Raw genomic sequence first — 23,558 nt, 5'->3', positions numbered from 1 at the left:
TTGCTTTCAAGCCAAGAGATTATTTCCATGAATCCTTGAAACCTAGGTCACAAAGGATTACCTGTATTCTAGCATCAACATTCATTCTTCATAAGTTGTTTCTAAAAATGATTTTTTTGTTGATCTTATTATCATGATTATGAACTGTAGCTCTTTAATCGCCTTGACACATTTAGATCTGTTATTATAATTTAACAATTTATGCCTTTTCTCTTTTGTTGCCAGGAGTCTTGAGTCTCTTGATTATTGCATGTTTACAAGATATCCGCTTTATCCTTCCTGCACTTTGTTGCATTCTTTCAATGTTCTAATTTGCATAAGGGTGATATTATTTCTTCCAGGTCAGGCATCCAAACATCTTATCTTTCCTACATAGTAGTGAGGCTGAAATTTCAGATGGATCTACCATGAAACATACAATCTACATTGTGACAGAACCGGTTATGCCTCTTTCAGAAAAGATAAAGGAATTAAATTTAACCGGTACACAAAGGTGTGCAGACTTCTTTTCTTCGTTGTGGTTATATTAAACAATTATTGTAGTCATCAAATATTGTGGAGGCTTATTGACTAGATTGTACCACTGTAAGAAGGTTTAACTTACTGCCTGTTTGGCATCATAACTCTGCTGCCAAAGTTGAAGTTTCATGTCCTTGCTGCACGTAATTTTTCTTGCAGTTTATCCTTCTGAGCAAATAAGTTTTGTCTGATTTGCTTAATCTAGCATCTTTGTTTAATGGGATTAACTTGGGGGATAAATTGACTTATGATGTCTTTTGGCAATGATGGACATGCTCTGTTTTTGTGGCAATCTTTTTTTTTAAATTAGGTAATAATATGTTATGCTCAAGTCGTGGTGTTTAGATTCTGCATTTGACATCTTTGGTAATATCTTTTTTATCTAAATTTGGTAATGACTTGTGTGTGGTGTTTAGATTCTGCATTTGACATCTTTGCCCCTTAATTTTGTGACCAAACTATGCTATTTTTTCTGTATCCCATTGTATTATGAACTAAATAACTTTGCTTGCAGGGATGAGTATTTTGCTTGGGGCCTGCACCAGATATCTAAAGCTGTGAGCTTTCTGAATAATGATTGCAAACTTGTATGTAATATCCCTCTTAGACTCCATCATATTTTACCGAATTTTAAGTTTATTTCTATCTGAATCTAGCAAATAGTGTGGTTAGTTCCTGATCTTACTATAAAGTATAAATGATTATGCATCTTGTTTTTCTCCCCTTGAAATTCTGTACATTATGCATAGTTGATTAATTATGTTCTGTAAGGAACTTTCTCTGACATGTAAGTTCTGTGAAGATCTGACTTTATTGTCTACATATCAGAAATTTGACTGATACAACGGATTTTAAGTTAGATTTTGTCCATATCTTCAGTTACCTTTCTGATAAAAGATCTTGTTGTTGACTGTTTGACATTGTTTAACTTATTTGGATATAGTGACTTGATTCATGCATTTTGTGGTGTTTCTCATTTTGTTGTTTTAAGAAAAGAAGAAATATGAAGCTTGGAGATCACAACCTAACTCCGCTATTGATATCAAAAACTATTTGTCCATTCATAAAGAAGAGACTCAGAGTCTCAGAAACTCTTACATCAGATAGATACAAGTTTAATAGTTATTATTATATACATAGAAAATTCTTCAAAATGTTTAAGACAATGGAAATCTTCATTGAACAAAAGAAGATGTTCATTACCATATATTTTCCATCTTTATTGTGAAGTTGTTTGTTTAAAAAAACCCAACTGCTTCCTAAGTGGCTTGATTGTGTTATTTTCTAGGACTGTCATCTTTTTCCTTGTGAACATAACTAAAGGATTGGTTGAAAATTTCCATTTCATAAATGTGGGTGCTAGCTTTCTTAAATCATAACTATTCACCCGTATGTGTTGATTGAAGTTTTGAGGCTTCTTGAACCTCATTATCTTTTATTCAAGTTCACCAGCATATGTTGATTGAAATTTCGAGTCTTCTTGCACTTTGTTATCTTTTTATTCAATGGGCATAGTTATTTTATTGATGGGGTATAACAAGAAATGTAACCTTTAAGAATAATCATGCTGACAATCTTGTGGTACTTATGCAATTCCAGGTTCATGGTAATGTGTGCTTGGCTAGTGTTGTGGTGACTCCAACTTTAGATTGGAAGCTGCATGCCTTTGATGTGCTATCTGAATTTGATGGGAATAGTGAAGCTTCTAACAGTGCAATGCTGGTATTTTCTGTCCCGCTTGTCACTATATTATTTAATTAAAATGACATGCTTTAGTATGTAAACCTATCTGCTGATCTTCTGATAATATGTCAAGCTACTACCAAAAATCTCACAAATTGAAGATTGGAACAAGCTTCCTGCATTTTGTTCCCTTCTTTGTTGAATAACTGTTGTTAATGAGAAAAGATTTGAAAAAACATTTAGATGTGGAAATTAAAGGTAGCAGCAACTTATTTTACTTTGGAACTAGGTGGTCACACTGTGAGACTTGCTGCTGTGGTACAAAATTCGAGCTTAACTAAGCTGTAAACTTTGCTTATGTCAATATATAAGGAGTACTGATTACGAATACATTCTATTTGACATGTCTTTTGGTAGGAATAATTGTCTTAGCAGGTTAGGACTGATTTGGCATCACTCCTCTAGATGTGCAAGTTATAGCTCTCCTTAGATACTGTTTTTCGCTGCTAATGAGGGCAGGACTCTTTCTCAATTTATAGTAAACAGTGGTATTTGCCTCTTAATGATTGGGATGTTTCCAAATGAAGTACGTAAATTTGTGTTTTCCTTTTATCTAGGCTTTTGGACCTCTTTTTTCCTATGTAACACTTCATCCTTGCTCATCTTTTCTTTCCCTCTCAATTATCTCTTTACTTTCCTACCATAGCTTCTTTACTGAAACATAGTTGTAATGACTTGCCAGAAGAAACACAACAATCTGACATCAACAAAGAACACCAGCGATAAGTTGTATATTGACTTTGTGGACATCAATAGGGCAAAATTGAAAGTTCAAGAGCATCTGAATTAGGTTTTGTTAGGGTCTTCAAGTATTAATTCTTATCTTGGAGTAATTTTAGTTATTTCTATATGGTGTATGTGGGCCATAATTCTGAAGACATTTGGTTTTAGTAAGATTCTTGTTAGGTTTAGGTATTAGTCTTCTTCAGACAAAGAATGATATAATTTTTTTCTTTAGTTGCTATCTGATTTCTTGTTTTGTGGTCCATGAGTAATAGAATCATTATAGTCGATTGTGAAAAAAAAGATTTTATGCCTTTCTAGTGATGGGGAATGTTTTAGAATGAAATAAGTTACACTAGTTTGTGTTTTCCTTTCCCGTATGTCATCGGGCCTCCTCTCCCTGTTGGATTTTACTTCCATGCTTGTCTCCAATCTTCTCATTTCCCTCTGTTCTTCTGTTCTTTACCTCTTAATGCTCATAACAACCCAATTACCTCACTTCTTTATGGGAAATACAGTTGCATTGACTCATTTACTGAAGTGTTTTTGACTCATTTACTGAAGTGGCTTTTACATTTTCTGCAATAATCATATTGCTGTTTGGTCACTTAAAAGCCTTCTTATTGTTTAGATATGATCATGGCAATATTTTCTGTTGCATAACGGATTGACCCAAATGTGAAATTAAAGATGCCTTGTGATGCATCTACAATGACCGTGTGTCCTTTATTTCGTTTGTATTAGACCCAAATATGGAAGGACCAAAGCCTGGAAGTATCAGCAGGGAGGATGATGAAATGCAACATTGACTGATGACTTAAGATTATAATCTAAGGTTCAGTAGGTTGAGCAGTAGTGGTGATTGGTTTCTATAGTGATGATCCATAATGGTTGTGGCAGCAATGACAAATGTGGTGATGGTGGCAGTGAGGTGGTTGTGTCAACAATGGTGGTGGTGATGGCAGTGTAGACAACAATGATAGTGTCAGTTCTGGTAGCAACGAGCATCAGGGTTAATTGGTTCCTCCGAAAGTATTATAAGTAGCAAAGTCATAACCTCCTTTTCAGAGTATTTTTTTTTTCAAAATAATTCCTTTCAAAATGTGTTACCAAGCTACCAAAAGTTTGCTATAAGATCTTTTTTTGGTTTAAAAGCTGAAATTTTTTAAAAAATATTTTACTCTCCAAATGCCAACCATTAAAACTAATCAGATTATATCCATGGTCATGGGTAGGTCTTCTGGTGAGCCATTCAATGACAAGTTGCCTCCATTATGAAATCATCATATTGTTTTTGTTGATTGAATATCTATATATCCAACAATTTAGAGATGTGATCATGTGTAGCAAAGGCAGATGTTATTTGCATCTTGATTAAATTAGGTTGGATGTTACTTTCCAATAATGTATTCAGTATAAAAATAAAACTACTCAGGATCTCATATTTAATATGGACTACTTGTGTAGTATGATTTCACTTAATTGTTAGGCATGACTTAACACTAAAGTAGGTTTAGGATCCTGAGCTTTTCATCCGATTAAGAGAAGTTCAATTTCAATTTTATTTAAATTGGGAGAGATGGCTGAGTGCACTAAAGCAGCGGATTGCTAATCTATTGTCTTGGGAAAGTATGATTTCTCCCATTTGAATAATCAGTATCATATCATGTTCCATATGTGTATATATATGTATATATTTTATATATGCCAGAATCCTCTTTTATTTATTGTATGAAGCTAGGATCAGATGGGTTATCACCGTGCTTCTTTTCATCTCTTCAGTGGCTACTCCATTCTTTGATAAAAACTAACCAAATCTTCTGGATTGTAAACTTATCTTGAACACTTTAGCTATAACTGTGTGACACATAGCAACTCAAGTTTGAGAACTTCTGGCCCAAGCTTGAACATGTTTGGGCTTTGTCAGAAGTCAGCTGTCCCTCTTTATTCCATTTAGACCATTAGACCATTAGACCATTTTGACCATCTTTTTTCTGGCATTGCGAGAAGATTTAAGTATCAGATCATCATTACCAGTGTATGTTGTCACTGTGTAATATTTTGGTATTTCAGATCTTACTCGTGCAAATGATTTGTTGGTTAACCACTGCATTCTAACAAATTTTTGTTAAACATAAGTGGATGTTGAAGTGATGAATCTTTTGCCATTTAATGGAAATTATGTGGTAATTGATGTCAATTATTTCATGGAGACTGCACTAGTTTCTTCTTTCTCTGGTTGTAGTGAAATGATTCATTCAAAAGTAGATTTGTGTCTTATACTTTTCTGTCTCTATGATGTGTGTCTGATGGTCATATGGTTACAGCTAATGTGGTATTTCTGACTTATTGTACATATTACGCAGCAATATGAGTGGCTTATTGGATCACAATATAAGCCAATGGAGTTAGTAAAGTCAGACTGGGGAAGTATTAGAAAATCACCTCCTTGGGCTATTGATTCATGGGGACTCGGTGAGTAAAATTTTCAACTACTTGATGTTAGTTCGTTGTCTTTGCGTGTGTATGCTGCTGAATCTTTCCAGAAACTTTTGACCTTTGCTTACTGACATGTACTTCTTGAAACTTGTGTACCATTCATGGAACTCCTATTCTTTGCATGTTAGTTGTTACATGGGATCCACTGATGCTGTAGACTCAAATTGTGACTCAATGTTGATTTAGCTGAAAGTGGGAGAATCAGAATAGGGACTATCTTAGAGGCTGGGAGTTTCGGAAGCCCATGAATCTAAGGATAATGGAAATCAAACTTTGAACCTATGCGATTTCCTCTATGGTTGTTGTAGACTCAACTTAACTGCCTAATGCTATAATTACCCTGCTTATTGAAAAATCATTATGTAAAAACTTGAAGTACAAGTGTCATGGGGCTGGGATTAGCTATTTGAATCAGTTAGTTGATTCAAAGTCATAACTTGCTTGTTGAATTGGTTGTGGTATCAAGATAGAATCTTGAACCATTAGCTGAATTGATGACAAGAAATGATAAAAGAATTAACTTTAAATTAATTTATTAATGTTGACAAATTTCTTTGGGTCAACATTACCGGTCTATTGGTTCGTTGGGTCAACATTACTATGGCTTGTGCCTCTGAACATTGTGTATACTCAATTTTTAAAAAAATTCGGTCACATGTGCCGGCATACTGAGACATACTTAAGTCAGCATGTACCGAACCCATGCCAATCTGGCTAGACCCTAGCGTCGGTCCAGAACCCGAAACATTAGATATATTAAGAAGTAGGAACCAAGGTCTGTCGTACCGAAGCATACCGCCCGTACCGGGCGGTACATACCAGTCCGACAGGTTACCGGTATGTGGACCGCCCGGTACCGCTACAGTGCTACAGTACTATACTGTAGCACTGCTACAGTATAAAAAAATAAAAAAAATATTCGATATACCAGGGCGTACCGCTCTGACACGGACTTAGCTGGATTTGCCTAAGTCGTGGGGCACCCTCGCGCGTCCGTCCGCAAAGGTCAACCTCCCCGAAGCCTCCCATTGTCCCTTAGGACCAACAAAAGAGAGAACGGGTTAAAGAGAACGCCTCAATCGGGATCCACAAGCAAACATGTCCGAAAAACACTTCATAGACAATGCAAATTACAAACAGACTTTACAAGCTCTGAACAATGGCACAACAAAGGGTAAAATGGTCCATTACAGACCGAAAAGCTCTCGCACGTGTCCACATGACACAACCTTTATTTACAAGCCTAAAGAGGCCACCAACCTAACTAAAATGGGACTATTATGCCTTCGGTCGCCCCTCTACATGTTGTACAAGGCATGAACATGCCAAAAGACACGGACATACATAAGCATTACATCAAACACCCTGTTTCGAAGTTTGTCCGTGACATTCTCCCCCACTTATCCTTTCGACGTCCTCGTCGAAGCCTTTGTGAACACTGCAACTCTTCGCCTTTGCTGAGTCTTCAATCTTCTGCTCCAACTGTAACGCGCCTCCTGGCTCCCAGCTGCTCTCCGCTGCTGTTTTTGAGTAGTCGACCTTTTGATCCGCCATGCTGCTTCAACTCGCCAATGACTCTGACTCTGGTGTGGGGTTGGCTGAGTTGTGTTGATCCTCGTTGATTCCTGCGGATCCACCAAATGAAGGAAAAGACCATTCTTACTGCGCCAGTCTCTCAAAATTTTCACATGCTGCTTGAACTGGGTGGATGCTTGTTGGAGCTTTAACGAGCATCGCCTCGCAAATTTCTGAAGTTTTGGGTCATTCCTCCACAAAATCTGCTCATTGACTCTTCTTTCAGTTAGTTGTCACATCCAAGTAGGTTCGCATCACTTCCGCTTTCGATTGGCATTTCGTTGGGAAATGAAGCGGACAATCTACTCTCAGTAGCACTGATCACTATTGGTGAGGATTTGACAACTATTGTCTTCCATTATCCTCGAAGGGTTTTTGAACTTGTGCATAGCTCCTCTGCTGGACAAATAAGAGAACTGAGGTACTCGGTTTCGCCCATTCTCTTAAGAGTTGAGAAGGCAAAGGTTACTTTACTTCGCCCGCCTCCTCGAGGTTGTACTTCATGCATCGAGCTGGTTACTGGCCTTCGCCTGCTCTTTGCTCACACTTCTGAAGTACTTGAAGTGTTTGCACTCCTTGCATTGAGTTAGCTACTGTGATTCACCTTCTCAATGCCATTGAACTTCAGGAATGCAGGAAGTTTTCACCCCAACTTGGAGTAATTCTCTGATAGATGAGGTCGCCTCTGGGATTGTACCGTCTTCTCCATCAACCCTGCCGCCTACTCCACTGAGTAGCAAAGGTACAACACCGCGTACTGCCTGCTTCGTTCCTTGGTCGTGCACTCTTGCATGACCCGAAGTCCTTCACTTACGGCTATCTTGATGAGAAACTTGTTGACACCGGTCTTACGAAGTTTCTTGGCCTCTGCCCTTCAGCCTTGTCTCGGTACTTGGAGATTGCCTTTGCATGCTCCACCTCCTCGGCCCCTTTCACGACCAAGCGCTCTCCCTCCGTGAGAGCAAGGGATCAATGACTTTCACGGAAGTCCCGCCTCTGCGGTACCATGGCGTTGCCATGCCCATGGCACTACTATCCGTCTCCTCGCCTCTGAATCCCTTTTCTTCACAATCAGTAGATATGTCTCCGTGGCACTCCTCTGAGTTCACCTCCATTCTGACTGATGCTTGATTTTGGGTAGCTAAGTCCCTCTGGACTCGTCGTCGCTTCCTCGCCCCTTTCGACCTCCTGCTTCAACACCTCTGTGTTCTCCAAGCAGTCTGTTTGGTCGATGGAAAGACAGATTGCAACTCTCATGCATGGCCTCTGCCATCACGTTGTAGGGTTTGCACCGATTCTGTTCTCCTTAGCTTCCTTGGTAGCAACGTTCGCTTATTCGGCCTTGTCCTCTGACTTGCCGGGCTCCCTTAAGCGAATATGAACTCTGGAGCAGTCCAACTCTCCAGCTGCTTCGATCATACCTCTGCATGATCAAGTTCCTCCCATGGAATTCATTGGTACTTGCATTCGAACTTTTCCCTTGGTGGAACCCAGCCCCCATATGCTGATGACCAAGGTTTTCATCCGAAGCAAAATTCGATGCACGCACGGAAGACCCGCCTTTGCGGTACCATGGCCTTCACTCCTTGAATCCATAGCCCTTCTTGTCGTCATGTTGTTCACCGAAGTGGAGCTCCCAGTAGCTCCCGATCATACCTCCATATGATCTAGTCCCTCCCGGGACTATGTCGTGTGTGTCGCATTGCCACGAACTGTTCCACCACGATCCGCTGCACCATGTCGCCTCCTGGTGACATCTCCATTGCATTCTGATCCTTGTGGAATAAACTCGAATTGTGAACCCTCCATGTGTGGCCTCTGCCAATACATCGCAGGGTCTCCTCCATCTTCGATTTTGTTCGCTCCTTTGGCAATCGACCTTCATCCACTCACTCTTGGGTCACACCTAGATGAAGCACCGCTCTAGGATAGTCCGTTGCCTAGTAGCTCCCGAAGTCCACCGACTTCACTGTAATTTGTGCACCATTGTCTGGATCCTGGGCCTCTGCCCCTACCAGCACAATCTCCGCTACGCACCGCTTCCTTCATAGCAACTCGAATGGTAACACTGTGGCATATTCTTCAAGAGTACCCGCCTCTGCGTCCTCTTGCCCCGTGCTAAGGCCTTCTGAACCCAACTTCGCCTCCGCAAATTGAGTCGCCTTAGTTCCTCCATCAAATGCTTCTCCGAGATAAGGTGCATGTGCCCCGAAGCTCCCTTCGTCTTTGGCACCATGCAAGATGAGTCTGCTCCGTCAGAATAAATGACCCATGGAACAACATGATCCTACTATTGCCTCTGCAAGAGTTCATGTCCTTGACCTCTGTCTAAGGAAAGCACTGTGCCTCTGCTCCACGTTCCAACTTCTATGCTGGCTCCCTTCATGCGGCTTGGGTACTTCGCCAAGTTACACCCAAGTTGCTCCGCTCCTCGGTTTTGCATTGAGTCGATGGTGGCCCTCGCGCCCACCATTCCACGGGTCAGCCCTCCCTTGAGTTCGATCTCCACATCGACTCCAAGTGTGCCTTCATTTAAGTTGTTTTAGGTCGCTCCCCCACTTGATCTCGCAATGCATCCACCAATGCATTCTCTCGACGAGATCATGCGATAACTCCTTGCCGCTTGCTCAGTCCATCGAGCTTCGTGGAGTTGTTGTTTGTTGAGGTACTCCTCCTCAACATGTGAGGTCCGTCTCACATGATTCTCCCTCTGGAAAGCCGGGACTTATCCCTCCTGGATAACTACCCCGTTGGAGCAACATCTCTCTTCGTTTCGGAGACCACCATCCCCTTGGACTACTCCGATCTGCTGAACAAACTGTGCATTGTTCTGCCTCCTGCAAACGCACTTGTTAGATTGCGACTCCACGTCAATACAGCCCCCGCTGCACCCCTCAAGGCCTAGCAACATGCTGAACTCGTTGCACACTTTAGCCTCCGACGGATGTATCCTTCACATGCCGAAGAGAAAGTTTTAATGCTCCATGGCGCCGAGTTTCGGTCGCCTTGGGATAACCACGAACATTCCGTCGTCCGCATACAAGCCCATGCATGAGTACCAAATTCTTCGAGTTAGCAATTCCCCTCACCTCTGTGAGCTTTGCATAACTCTTTTGGTCGTTGAGCAACTCATTCCACCTTGCATGGTCTCATTCTTGCCAAGCGCCTCGCTTGCCTAGAGCACCATCAAGTATAGATGCCAACGTTGAGCCGTAGCTCAAACTCAGCCATCCCAACCTTTGTGCGCTCCAAATTCTTCCAAGCTTGCCTGTTCTCGTGGTGCCTCTTGCGTGAAGGGTTGGCCATTCCTCTGAATGCCAATCTCAGATGCCCGCTCCTCTGAGCGACTCTTTTCCCTACATCTCCATGCCCGTTTCCCTCAAACGGTCGCGCGTGTGTTGACTGCCCTCAACGCAGCCACGCTAGGTCCCCCACGTTTCCATGTCAAGTGTTTCTATGAGTGCTTGTCCCGCTCTGATACCATATGACACGGACTTAGCTTGATTTGCCTAAGTCGTGCGGCACCCTCGCGCGTCCGTCCGCAAAGGTCAGCCTCCCCGAAGCCTCCCATTGTCCCTTAGGACCAACAAAAGAGAGAACGGGTTAAAGAGAACGCCTCAATCGGGATCCACAAGCAAACATGTCCGAAAAACACTTCATAGACAATGCAAATTACAAACAGACTTTACAAGCTCTGAACAGTGGCACAACAAAGGGTAAAATGGTCCATTACAGACCGAAAAGCTCTCGCACGTGTCCACATGACACAACCTTTATTTACAAGCCTAAAGAGGCCACCAACCCAACTAAAATGGGTTGGGTTGTACAAGGCATGAACATGCCAAAAGACACGGACATACATAAGCATTACATCAAACACCCTGTTTCGAAGTTTGTCCGTGACAGCTCGGTATGCCCTGATGTACCACTCGGTATACCGGTACTGTACCATACCAAGCCCAGGTCGAAATGCCGGTATGGTACGGTACAACGAACCTTGGTAGGAACTATGAATAATATCTTAGCATCCGCAAGATATTGAGATATATGATTCTTGCAACTAAGATGGTTTGTTTGTGAATGTAGTAGTTTTGTAGCTCGCATAACTTCGGTTAGCTCTAAGGATTATTGTATGATAACTTATGACCTGTTTCAGGATGTTTGATATATGAGCTGTTTTCTGGAATGAAGTTGTCCAAAACAGAAGAGCTTCGTAACACCTCTTTCATTCCAAAGGTTAGTAATAGTAAAATCATTTACTGTTTATAGTAGTTCTTTCTTGGACAAATTTGTGTAAAAAGCTTTTCTGTGGGATTTTGGAAACGTCTTGGATTAGTGGTACTAACTATTATGTTACTTTGATACTATTGTGTCTTGTCTGAAACTTTATGGAAATGTTTCTAAGTGTAATATAATGTTAAATGCGTGTAAGCCACAATGGCAATTTCATGCTGTTTTCTTGTCTCTCAGTCTCTACTTCCAGATTATCAGAGGCTTTTGAGTTCCACACCTTCTCGCAGACTGAATCCATTAAAGCTTATTGACAACAGTGGTGAGTTTGTTTTCTTGCTTATATGACATCTCTATTGGCATTAATTATACGAAAATCATTTTATGCCCAATGCTACAAATAGAAGCTTCTAGACTAGAGGTGTTCACATGGAGGACTGCTTGAAGATAATCCTAGCACCCATGAACCAGGAGAGCAAATCTAAAGTGAATTTTAGCCTTTTTAATACCCAATCTTTTCTGGAAGGGTCAATTGATACTTGCTTCATCCTATTGGAGCCCAGAATGAAATTGGTGGGTTAGAAGGCATCCTCCTAGAGGAAACTAGTGGTAAATATTCTTGACACTGTGCAAGAGAGGGACTGTCCCTATCTTGTTTCTTATTGAGGATAGTAGGAATATTATTATGATGATAGGAGCCAAGTCACCACATTTTCCGGATTGGCTTCTATGACACATTCTCTATATTGGCTTCTTTGGCCTTGAAGAATAATAAAAGGATTGCATCACCATCTCTTGTGCAACGCTCTCTCCTCTAAAGGTATATAGATTGTGAATTTAAGCTATATCACCTAAACTGTTTCATATTGCTCCCTTTTCTCTCTACTGTATAATTGATACAAAATCTACCTTTAATCATCCTTTCAACCATCTAGTGGTATGGAAGTGGAGATGTAATAGCATAATGCCACATTTTTTTCCTTATCTCTTTTTGATGATTGTGGTAAGGACGCTTGATTGAGCATAAGCAACTAATAAGTCACTGTTCAAAATTGATTCATTTGTGGGTTGATTATATCTTTTATTAGCATTCTAGATCCTGTCATTCACTTAGCCTATAGTATTTGTATGTCGGTGGCTGAACTGAAAAACTTAGTGCAACGGTTGTCTTATCATTGATGGTCTCTTGGATTCTGCATGATTTAACATATTCAGTAATTGGAACAATTAATGATTTTTTTGTTCGTATTTTTCTGTAATAACTTTTCTGGTGGTGCTGCTGATCTGTGTTATTTCAGTTTTTCATTGGTTGGTCCGAACCTACTATTTTGTTTTCTTTTGAGCTTTGTATAGCATAACTTAGGGTGTTTGCCTCAAGATTTAAAAAAGAAGAAACATATCTGACCCTTGATATCCTTGTTATCAGAATATTTTCATAATAAGTTGGTGGAGACCATCCAATTTATGGAAATCCTGAACTTGAAGGATAGTGTTGAGAAAGACTCCTTTTTTCGGAAGCTTCCAAACCTAGCTGAACAGCTTCCTCGTCAAATTGTGCTGAAAAAGGTCCCTGAAAATGCACTATTGCCATGTGATTACATTGTCTAAAATTATTATGCCTGCGAAGCAACTTATATAATTTTTTGCTGCTCCAGTTGCTTCCATTGCTGTCTTCCGCCTTAGAATTTGGGTCAGCTGCTGCTCCTGCCTTAACTGCATTATTGAAAATGGGTTCATGGCTATCAACTGAGGAGTTCAATATCAAGGTTAGTTTGTCAATGCATTTTCTCTTAGACTTACAGCAGCCCGTTTTTCTAATTAGAGAAAATTAAATAGCAATTTTTTTGCTGTTGCGTAGGTATTACCAACTATCGTGAAACTGTTTGCATCAAATGACCGAGCTATTCGAGTTGCACTTCTGCAACATATAGATCAATTTGGAGAGTCGTTGTCGTCACAGATTGTTGATGAGCAAGTATGCTTTTCTGATTTACTATTCAAAATTTCATAAATATACCTAATGACATGGATTTTGGTTAATTGAATCCATGTAGTAATTTCTTTTGTGGTTATACTTAATAGGTTTTCCCTCATGTTGCCAATGGTTTTGCTGATACTTCAGCCTTCCTTCGTGAGCTGACATTGAAGTCCATGCTCGTTTTGGCGCCGAAGGTCTGGACAAAATGATTATTCTTCACCTTTGTATTATTTTGCTTAATCGTTTTAAGTGCAGGTAATACATAATTCAACAGTAAATTGACATAGGATATCTAGTTAATTGGTTAGCTATAATTTTGTATGATTATTTTCATGATAATTGTCATAACCATGGTTTGCAATTTTGTTTGGTACAATTCTATTCAGGTGGTATTTACCAATCTAACAATTTATTGGCACTTGGATGGTACCGAGGCTCGTAGTAGGCAGTATTATTTTTTGTTTTTCAGCCCTTCTCAATTTTCTTTTCTTTAACTTGCTTTGTACCGATGTATTGGCACATGGTACCCTGAGCCAGGAATATGGACCCAGTATCCAAAATTAGAAACCTTGCTCATATTGTGTGTTGGTGTGTAGATATGTACCTGGTGTTGGTATGTCAAGTTTTAAGAAAAGTCTAAAATAGACTGAAAAATAGAAAAAAGAAACTGCTCGGTACAAGACTGGTATTACATAAAAAAAGCTGAAAAATAGTAAAAAGAAAATTGACAGTACAGTGCATGTACTGCTCTGTACTGGATCATACTGGTCCTGTATTGATTGGTACTGGCAATACGTACTGGGTGTACCAGTCTTGTGCTGCTCGATACAGGTCTGATACTAGGCTAGGTGTACCACCCAGTTTATCCTAATTTGTGTACCATTAACCTGTTGGTTCAGTAAATACTGCTCATTTTGAACCATACTGAGCAACATTACAAACCTTGCTAAATTGATTGTGAAAGCAAGAAAACTTGGTCCTAGGTGCCAGATCAAGTCATGCTAGGACACCACATCATCAAAGAGTATGATAGTGTGTAGGTCTTCATCTCTCTTCTCATGCCACTACACGTCACCCAATAGATGATTTTCCATATAATATATGTCCACAGAACCTCCAAAGTTTTTTCTTTCATTTATACACTCTTCTTGAAGCATGGCATAATTTTGTTTAGTGTTCTTGCTCTCGATGTTATAAGAAAATTTCTATTAAAGTTTGCTTTCTTTTCAATGAATTTATGCCTTTTCATGGTGACAACTGACACAATCTAAGCTTGCTATCCTTTTATGAATTTAAGTTTTTTAAAGGGGTTTACTGGCTCAAATTGTGGAGATAAGAGTTCACTTTAATTACTTCCTGTCATCTTTTTTTGTCCCTGACCTATAAAATCCTCCATGTGATTGCAGTTGTCTCAACGTACCATTTCAGGATCTTTATTGAAGTATCTTTCAAAGTTACAGGTATATTTGATCTTGTCTTCGAATATCTTAAGAATGATATTCTTTTACCCTATATTTTCTTCATGTCAAACCGAAATTTCTTCTTTTATTGAGGATTTTGTTTCACAAGTCTCTATATCACCCTCCAAGGTTTTTTTTCTTGAACTTCTGAGTGAATCAATGTGGCTAATTTTGTCTGAAGGTGGATGAGGAGCCTGCTATCCGAACAAATACTACGATTCTGCTGGGGAACATTGCTAGTTATCTAAATGAAGCGGTTTGTGCTGAATTTGTTATGCTTGCTTGTGACTGGTGCTCATTGTCAAACATTATAGTTGCATCAGATTCCATTTATTTTCTAATCTACTGTTAGAGTTCTATCAATATTGTTAGGTTGCTTATTGTCTTATAACAGCGTATTTGGTAAATTGTGCTTTAAAGTTCATTCGTAATATTAAACAAAAACATTTTTGCTCTATGCAGACAAGAAAGAGAGTGCTAATTAATGCATTTACAGTTCGTGCCTTGCGCGATACCTTTTCTCCAGCTCGTGCTGCAGGCATGTGAACTTGTGCAGAGGTTTAAGTCTCTGCATCTATTTCTTAACTCATATCTTAATTATCCTCCCCTGGCGTTAATTTGTTTGTTTATATGCATGTAGTTTTGCATCCACAAACATTAATGATATGTGATTTTTATACTTTGATGACTTTGACAGGAATTATGGCTTTAAGTGCCACTATCTCATACTATGATATGGCAGAGATTTCTACAAGAATCCTTCCTAATATTGTTGTGCTTACAAGTGACCCAGATGGGTGAGCTCATTACTGGTTTTATTTGGCTAATTCTTCGTTTTCAGTTTCCTTCCATGCAATTGTATTCTATAGCAGCTCCATTTGCTAAGTTCTTCTGTTGCTTTTCTCTGCTATCTCCACAAAAAAATATATTTATTTGAGTTTCTTCCTCAAAAACTTTCAGAAGATAATGTAATGAAAACATTCATGTGATCCTGTGTCTTGATGCAAGATATATATTTTTCAATCTAGATAGATTGAGGATAGACAGCAGATAAAATATGTTTCTCGCTTGCTTGCTCCAATATTATTGTTGGTGTTTATTTGAAATTGGAAAAAACAGAAACTATGTTACTGTTTGTTCTTGTATTGATATGTTTAGTGTTTCATGGTATACATCTGCAAACATTAATTACAAAATTAAATTAGCACAAAGTGCTTATGCATTTGCATTCAAATCTTATAATTTTTTTTTTGGTAAGTTAAATCTTATAAATTTGGGTGTGGATATAATCATGACTTGTGGTGTATGCATGTTTGTTTGCAACATGTTCATCATACATTAAATTACATGAAAGTTTCAGCTATCATCTCTTTCTAGATGAAAGACCATCTTAGTATCTATGCTGAGGCTTGATTTAGTGTTTCACAAAGTTGCCATTAGCTTGTCAACGTTCTAAGTGATCTACTTTGGCTCTGACACCAGTAAAGCCACTTCTTTCTCATATATGCTGTTGACTGTGAATACAGGAACATACATCAATAATTTTCATAGATTTCTGTGCATCCTGAGGTACCATCATTGCAGGATACTTGATAGTGTTGTTACTTCTGCTATTAATTATATTGGAACTCGAATGATCTGGAAGTTGATGCCTTTTGTACAATTTTAGACAGTCTAAAAGACCAATTTCTTTTGTAGCAAACTTTAAGCCATCTGATAGCTTGTTAACATTGTTGACCAGCTAGTTTTTGCTTGTATTGCTGGTATCTTTTTCTGTTGCCTAACTTAATGATTATTTGTGGCCGATATGTATAATATGATATATATATATATACAAGATTGGTTTGATAAACTTGCAAAATGCTATCAAACTGAGGTTTCTTTTTTATGCTTTACTAATATTATGAAGGACTTTTAATTGAGCTGACTGCTAAGTCGGATCTAATGCACATACATAAACTGTACATGTTAACATGCATGTACCTGCTTGATCACTGTTATTCTTCATGACTTTAGTCTCATCCCTATAAACCTTTTGCATCTTGCTTCAATACACAATTTTGTCTGCTTCAGTGACGTAAGGACAAAGGCATTTCAAGCTATTGATCAATTTTTGCTTATTGCAAAGCAACATCATGAAAAGGTATGTGTTCCAGAATTACTAAGACATACATGAATGTTGATCTTGTAAGTTCGTCTTTCATGTATGTATTACTGAGATATAGTGAATTCATTTTATTGAGTGAAAACTTAAGAAACATCTCTAGTTGGCTGACTTGATGGATTGAATAAACAGTTATTGATGAATCATGATTTTGCCTATAAATGGGTAGGACAAATGGTACTGGCATGTTTTAATTGCTTAATACATTATTATGTTTGAACTGCTCAACGAGTAGTTCTCATGGTCAGTTTCCTCATTCTTTGATCTGATTTTACTTTCCATGATGAACAAAACCCTTCATTATGACTAGGTTTGAACCTAATCTGTTGAACTGGGAAAAAGTAGGATTTCCGGCTGCCTTTTTAGATTTTTCTACTCTATAGGTTTATTAGAAGTAAATTACTAAGTCAATATGATGCTATTTACGATGATTATAAATTATTTGAAAAAATCAAAGATCTAAACCATTACACTCCAACTTGTTTCTACTCTGTCCCCATGATCCAAGTCATAGAATGCTGCAATTCCTACATGGTCTCTTATTGCTTTTATCATCTAGGTGAGTCTTGCATACACTTTACATGAGTTAGAGCTCTTTAGTCAAGTTAAACTATTCTTTTTCTGAAATGTCGTATTTACTTTATGCAATTTGAACTCTGAAGCATTCGTAGGAATACACTATTATGATATATTGCCTATTTAAGTCTCTACAAAAAAGGCAAATACTAGAATATTTTGTGCATTAGTTGCAAGTGGTATATTTTCATCTACAGTGTATAACCTTAGGTATGGTCCTTTGGTCCATAAGAGAAGCTATTTGTCTTTGTTGAAGTAAGCTAAACTATTTTATGGGCCTGTTGAATCTAGCTTGAACATGTGATTTTAGAATAGTTGGATGGATATATTCCCAAAACAGGAACTATATTTGTAATGGTAGAAGGCTTATTGAAAACCAACAAATGTCTCAACAAGAAATTTTGAATACAGAGAGAAAGTTTGTTATAAGATGGGGCATTGTTACAGCAGTAAAATTACTCCTTTAAGAAGATCCAGTTGTAGAAACAATCTCTCCTTCCTAGATTCTATGTCCCAAACAATACTTATGTGGCATGGGGTTTGTGCTGGCTAATACATGACAAAAGAATGCATATGGATAGTTGGTGCCAACCTTGGAATGACATGGGCCTACATGGCATGTACCATTTGCATCATGCTTATCATAGCAAAGGAATGATGGTTGCATGGTCATAATTTACTTAACTCAAAACAAGTTGTTATATTCTCTTTTGAGGTTTCATGCACATTACAACTACAAGGTTTTGTTGCATATTAGACATTGTTGATTAGACAACAAGTTAGCAATAACATCACTTTTCTTTTTGGTTCAACTCATTAAATGCTAACTTAATTTTTGAGCTATGCACATTTTTTTTCTATAGCTCACAGGAGATACAAATGAGACTGCTGGTGCTGGAGTACCTTCAATAGCTGGAAATGCCAGTTTGCTTGGGTGAGTTATTAGTCTTGAATCAGTGATTATTGTTTGTCATAGGTTTCATGAAATATATAAATGATTCTGTAACTTCAGATATATATATACCTTTGTTTTTTCATTCTCGTGAAGTATCCCACACTTAACTTCTGATTGAAATTATACCTCTGTTGATATGGTGTACTACGTAAGATAATAATCACATCAAATACACAATAGAAAAAAGAAGAAGGCGAAAAATGCATGGTGATATCAAATAAAATAATCTTGAAGTGAAGTGGTCTCTTTTTGTGTCACAATTGCTGTTGCTATTGTTAAAATATGGTTTGTGCTTGGGTCATGATTTTGCAAGATTTACCATAGTGTGTGCAGTGGAGTTCTACCACAACAATAGTGCGCAATGTACAGCTTTGATAAATTAGGAACTTTGAAATTCATGAACTTAATAATCTATAGAGTAAAATCACATGAATAGATTTTTATGCTTAGTTTTTAGCAAACTTTCTTAAAGAGAAAATTGTCCTTCTGTTGTCTAAGAGTTGGAAATAAATACAGATAATATGTTGCACCCACATATATGTTGATGTTGATTTTTGTTATTTAATCAACTGATTGGTCTCTTGTTTTTTATTATATACAATTATTTTTACTTGTAAATCAGAATCATCATTGAACAAATTTGTGCAGGTGGGCTATGAGTTCGTTGACGCTGAAGGGAAAAGCCTCTGAACATGGCTCACTTGCATCTGCAAATGCAACTACAACACCAGATTTGACTACTTCAAATCCTAGCTCTGGTAGTTATGGTACCTATTGTCCTGTGTCTTATGTTTTCAGTTCGTTAAGCATGTTATTATTGATTATTTTTGTCTTATATAGGTTTCACTAGTTTGTGGAGAAGGATTCTGATTATGCATGTCTAAAACATTAGAAGTATTTAAGTTATTTTGAAAGAAACAATTACCATGGTTCTTAATACCATCTAGAACGGTCCATACCAGGCAGTAAGTACTGGTCTCATAGAGAACTAGCATATGGACCAACCCTTTTTAGTCGGTCCAATCTGGTTCAGGGTCCTTTATTCTTAATTTAGGGTTTAATCCCACCCATTCTCTCTTTCAATCCTTCTTGCAGTCTGCTTCCCTTGCAGCACCTGCCATCATCAACTTGCCCGCCTGATTATCTCCTCCCCTCTCATCCTCATTTAGTGTGTCACATACTAGTATACCATGTGTGGGTAAAGTTGTATGAACTGAAACCATACCTCTCCGTATCCGAGGTTTTGAACCATTACAATGACTATTGTCAAAAATCCCTAGTAGTGTCATTGGTCCTCGAATAAAGTTATCTAGTGGGAGCAATTTTTGCTTTTGATGGAGGTTGTCATAAAACCCCCTTGCACAAAGGCCTATTTTGATTTATTATATTGGCAGGGTGCAACTACAATGCATAGATCCTGGTTGATGCTTCGATTATATGCATGGACATGTATGCAGATAGCTAGGCAAATGTGGCTGCAATCTTAAAACGTATGGGCCATAAGTTTGACTTTTAGATGTTTCATCATAACTTCTCAGTTCTTATATGGTGTGTATTATATCCATAATTATCAAAATCGTGAGTTGGGCCATAGGATTATGTGATCTTATGACCCTAATACATCCAGGTGAATTGAAATGGATCAAGAAACGGTTATGACCTATACTTGTACCTGACTTGCGCATTGTTTTTCTATTAATAGATGTTTGATTGAAGTTGAAATATTTTACGTCAAGATTATAATTGTCCCCTGCTCATATGAGTTCAAAGGAATTCAACTAATTCTAATTGTTTTACATTTTGGTGGCATTGATTTCAACAAATTGATGAACATATTTGAATTTTACATTTGAACCCTTTTCTTCATTGCTTGTTTTAGTTTGCAGTTTCTAGCAAGAGTCATGGACATTATAAGTGCAATTAGCTCAAATGTTCAAGCAACGAGAATAATGTGCCCTTTTACCAATTAGGAGATTTATAGTGTTGTTTCTTTTTTTTATCTACATTTTCATTTCAGATTGGTTCAAGTATTAGCTGAGCATTGCAAATCCATAGGAAGCCTTTCAGCTTTCGTGGTGGTAAATTGCAATTTGTAATAGCATCTTCAGGGACTATGTCCTCATGAGACCTTGTCAGCATAACTTGAACTGTAGTCTGTGTCTTATCTTGAAGATCGTTAGATCATGGAATACAAAATCGGCCAGACCGGTATAGTACAGGGATTATTTACTGGTCATTCAGCTGTAGGAAGGAGGATCAATCTCAATTTAGCTAGCCTTAATGGTTCCAGCCTTCCAGGTGGACCTTCAATGTTTATCGGTTAAAATGTCAAAAAAGTCTAAACAAAGATTAGTACATGACTTTATTGCTGTTCTGGGAGAATTGAGTGTTGATTTTAAGTCTCTAAGAAATCCTTGATGGAAACTGAAGGAAGTTAAGCAGCAATGCTCAATGTTTATTGTGGTCCTATACTATAATGAAATAAAAACTAACGTCCATGGCAGGTTGAAAAGAAAAATTGCAAATGGATTTAGATGTAAGCACTTCAACAGAGCTCAATGACTGGGAAAGATCCATGGTTCCAGCACTAAACAGTTGCGATATTACAGCCACTTTATCTACATGATGATTGTTGTGGTGTTAAGCTATTCTGAGACCAAAAAATTGACCTGATGATGATTCCTGTCTTTCATCTCATTTTGGACTCACCTCTGCATTCAAACTATAAGCCTTTTGTAAAATTATATTTTCAAGAAACAAATCTCTCTCTCTCTCTCTCTCTCTCTCAAAAGAGGGTTCAAGTTGATAGTCATTAAGCTGAGCAAGTACGGGCAACATTTTTCCCTTTTATCTGAATTTTTTGCCTCCCAAATTTAGCAATTCATTTTGTATTCAACAAGAAAGGTACTCAACTTAGATTTTGGACCCATAACTTTAAATGTGCTTCTGTTGTACCAGCAGATACAGCAAGCTCTGCTGTCAACATCTCGGATCAGCCTAGACCTTCGTCTCCCACATCGACAGATGGTGGTTGGGGAGAAGCTGATAGTGGGCTTCTCCAAGAAGATCATGATAATGATAAAGAAGGGTGGGATGACATTGAGCCATTGGAGGAACAGAAACCTCCTTCGTTAGCAAGTATACAAGCTGCTCAGCAACGGCCGGTGGTGCACCAAAAATCACAGAGTATGTTTCTGCATCATTTAGCTCCTGTTCTTGATTTTCATTGATGAAAATAGTTTCTATCTTTTTTTCAGTAGCTCCTGTGATGAGTTCCAAAGCAAATAAATTTTGTGCACTTTGTGATTTCCATGGACATACAAGATTATTGATCAGTGGCAACATATTATAACAGTCCTCCATCCCAATCTTTTTTGCCTCAGAATATTTCTCAATTTCAAGCCTCTTGTCAGATGTGCTATATATGTATCAAGCAAGATAGGACCTGTACAACACCTCACTTTTGCAGTTTGAGTTGTTGATAAGAAATCATAGACCTGGACATGAGGGATGAGGCTGTTATCTGTCATAATATTTTTATTGGACTTGACAAATTATCCTGGAAAAGTAATTGCTGAAATAAGATGGCTAAAATCTGGATAATATATTGCAGTCTTATGACAAATCCTCTGTGGCTCTCTTGTTTAGCTTCAAAAGTAAAACGATGTGTTTCATCTTTTTTCTTCATCATAACATGGGTGAAACTAATGATTTCTTATCTTGTTTTTTCAGATACAAGTTTCTCTCAACCAAAAACAGCAGGAACCAGAACATCAAAAGCAGGAGACGAGGATGATCTGTGGGGTCCTGTTGCAGTCCCAGCACCAAGGACCGTACCACACATTGTAAATGTGCAACCTGCTGCACCAAAAGAGGATGATGGCTTCTGGGGTTCTATCGCTGTGGCACCTCCCAAAACAACTTCGAGACCTCTGAAGACGAAGGCGAGTGCCGCTTTAGATGACAGCGACCCCTGGGCAGCTATCGCCGCACCACCTCCGACCACCAAGGCAAAGCCATTGTCTTTGGGCAGAGGCCGGGGCACAAAGCCAGCTTCAGCAAGATTAGGTGCCCAGCGAATCGATCGTAATTCGTCAGGATCGTAGGTTATATTGGTCAACAATCTGAATGCTTTAGAATTTTGGTGTAATTTTTTTTTCTCCAGTTGACTGGCTTCTTCTCTCTGTTGCATGTCTTGTAATATTCTTTGCCGACAACAAAATGCATGTTTGGTTGGTCCGCTGTACCCTATGTATCCAAGCTCTATTCAGACAAAATTCAAAACTGTTCATTCCTACATTATTATTTTTCGAATGAGATCTGATACAGAATATACTGAGTCAATGTGGTTGAGGTTGCTGAACTAAATCATCCTTGTGACTCCAATTACTTGGTGGTGGGTGCTAACAACACACAACTCGGAAGAGCACCATCCATGTGGAAGAATGTTGATCTGCAGTACGGCTATGAGTGGGAAAAATTCGATGAGGACTCCAAAATGCTGAACAATAATCTGCCCACTTGTTACCAGAGTAGAAGATGCTTTCCCACTGCAGTGGCATCACCATGCTTAAAGATGAGGACTCCAAAAAGCATGTTTCTTCTTCTTCTTGATTTTTGATGATTGATAGATAATGAGAATGATGATCCAATGCAGCGGCCATGTTCTCTTCCAGCAGCAGTGTTTCTTCTGGCGTTACCTCAATGAACCGACGCTTAGGCATGATTTTGCGATATGGGGAGGCCGTCGCCGCGTTTGATGCTAAAAGAGAAGCATCAAAGCAATTGTTACTTGTCGCCGTCCAACCTTTTGCGCTGGTGGAATATTAAATCAAATTTTATGATTGGATAAGATTTTAGCTTACAAGTCTTAGTCAGTATTTATTATAATTGAAGTCAAAATCTTAAACTTAATCCTCTATGAATAAAGGACTCCTTTCGACATATAATTGGAGAAAGAGATTATTAGAACAGAAGCTCAAAGATTATAAGTAATTATCTTTAAAGAGAGCTTTAAGGTGTCTCTTCTATTCTCATATATACTCTTGTATGATTTTGTAATGCCCACCACATTCTCAAGAGGTTTTTTCGTTATAGTATCAAAGCTTTTCAATTTCTAACATTATATCAAAATCT

At 38.4% G+C, this 23,558-nt stretch overlaps 1 protein-coding gene across 4 annotated transcripts in view; it reads left to right on the top strand.

Annotated features, from left to right (window-relative positions):
• The window catches only part of LOC103973950 (uncharacterized), a 28,177-nt gene extending 5,424 nt beyond the window's left edge, over positions 1-22,753 (top strand). Inside the window, exons 3-21 of one of the 4 annotated variants that reach the window (XM_018821657.2) lie at positions 342-493; positions 1,034-1,106; positions 2,119-2,241; positions 5,352-5,460; positions 11,216-11,295; positions 11,530-11,611; positions 12,716-12,855; positions 12,945-13,055; positions 13,148-13,264; positions 13,372-13,461; positions 14,674-14,727; positions 14,909-14,983; positions 15,190-15,265; positions 15,425-15,524; positions 16,801-16,870; positions 18,331-18,401; positions 19,071-19,189; positions 21,384-21,608; positions 22,155-22,753. In XM_018821657.2, coding sequence (XP_018677202.2) covers positions 342-493; positions 1,034-1,106; positions 2,119-2,241; positions 5,352-5,460; positions 11,216-11,295; positions 11,530-11,611; positions 12,716-12,855; positions 12,945-13,055; positions 13,148-13,264; positions 13,372-13,461; positions 14,674-14,727; positions 14,909-14,983; positions 15,190-15,265; positions 15,425-15,524; positions 16,801-16,870; positions 18,331-18,401; positions 19,071-19,189; positions 21,384-21,608; positions 22,155-22,528 — 2,241 coding nt within the window. In that variant the 3' untranslated portion in view covers positions 22,529-22,753. Of the gene's footprint in view, positions 1-341; positions 494-1,033; positions 1,107-2,118; positions 2,242-5,351; positions 5,461-11,215; positions 11,296-11,529; positions 11,612-12,715; positions 12,856-12,944; positions 13,056-13,147; positions 13,265-13,371; positions 13,462-14,673; positions 14,728-14,908; positions 14,984-15,189; positions 15,266-15,424; positions 15,525-16,800; positions 16,871-18,330; positions 18,402-19,070; positions 19,190-21,380; positions 21,609-22,154 lie in introns of all 4 variants that reach the window. The other 3 variants (XM_009388654.3, XM_009388655.3, XM_018821658.2) reach the window with 3 other exon arrangements.
• The last annotated feature ends 805 nt before the right edge of the window (positions 22,754-23,558 follow it).

Source organism: Musa acuminata, chromosome BXJ2-9, assembly GCF_036884655.1.
Source record: "Musa acuminata AAA Group cultivar baxijiao chromosome BXJ2-9, Cavendish_Baxijiao_AAA, whole genome shotgun sequence".
Classification (NCBI taxonomy): Eukaryota; Viridiplantae; Streptophyta; class Magnoliopsida; order Zingiberales; family Musaceae; genus Musa; species Musa acuminata.
The sequence above is the reverse complement of the archived record's forward strand: the minus strand, read 5'-3'. Positions and strand labels throughout refer to the sequence as shown.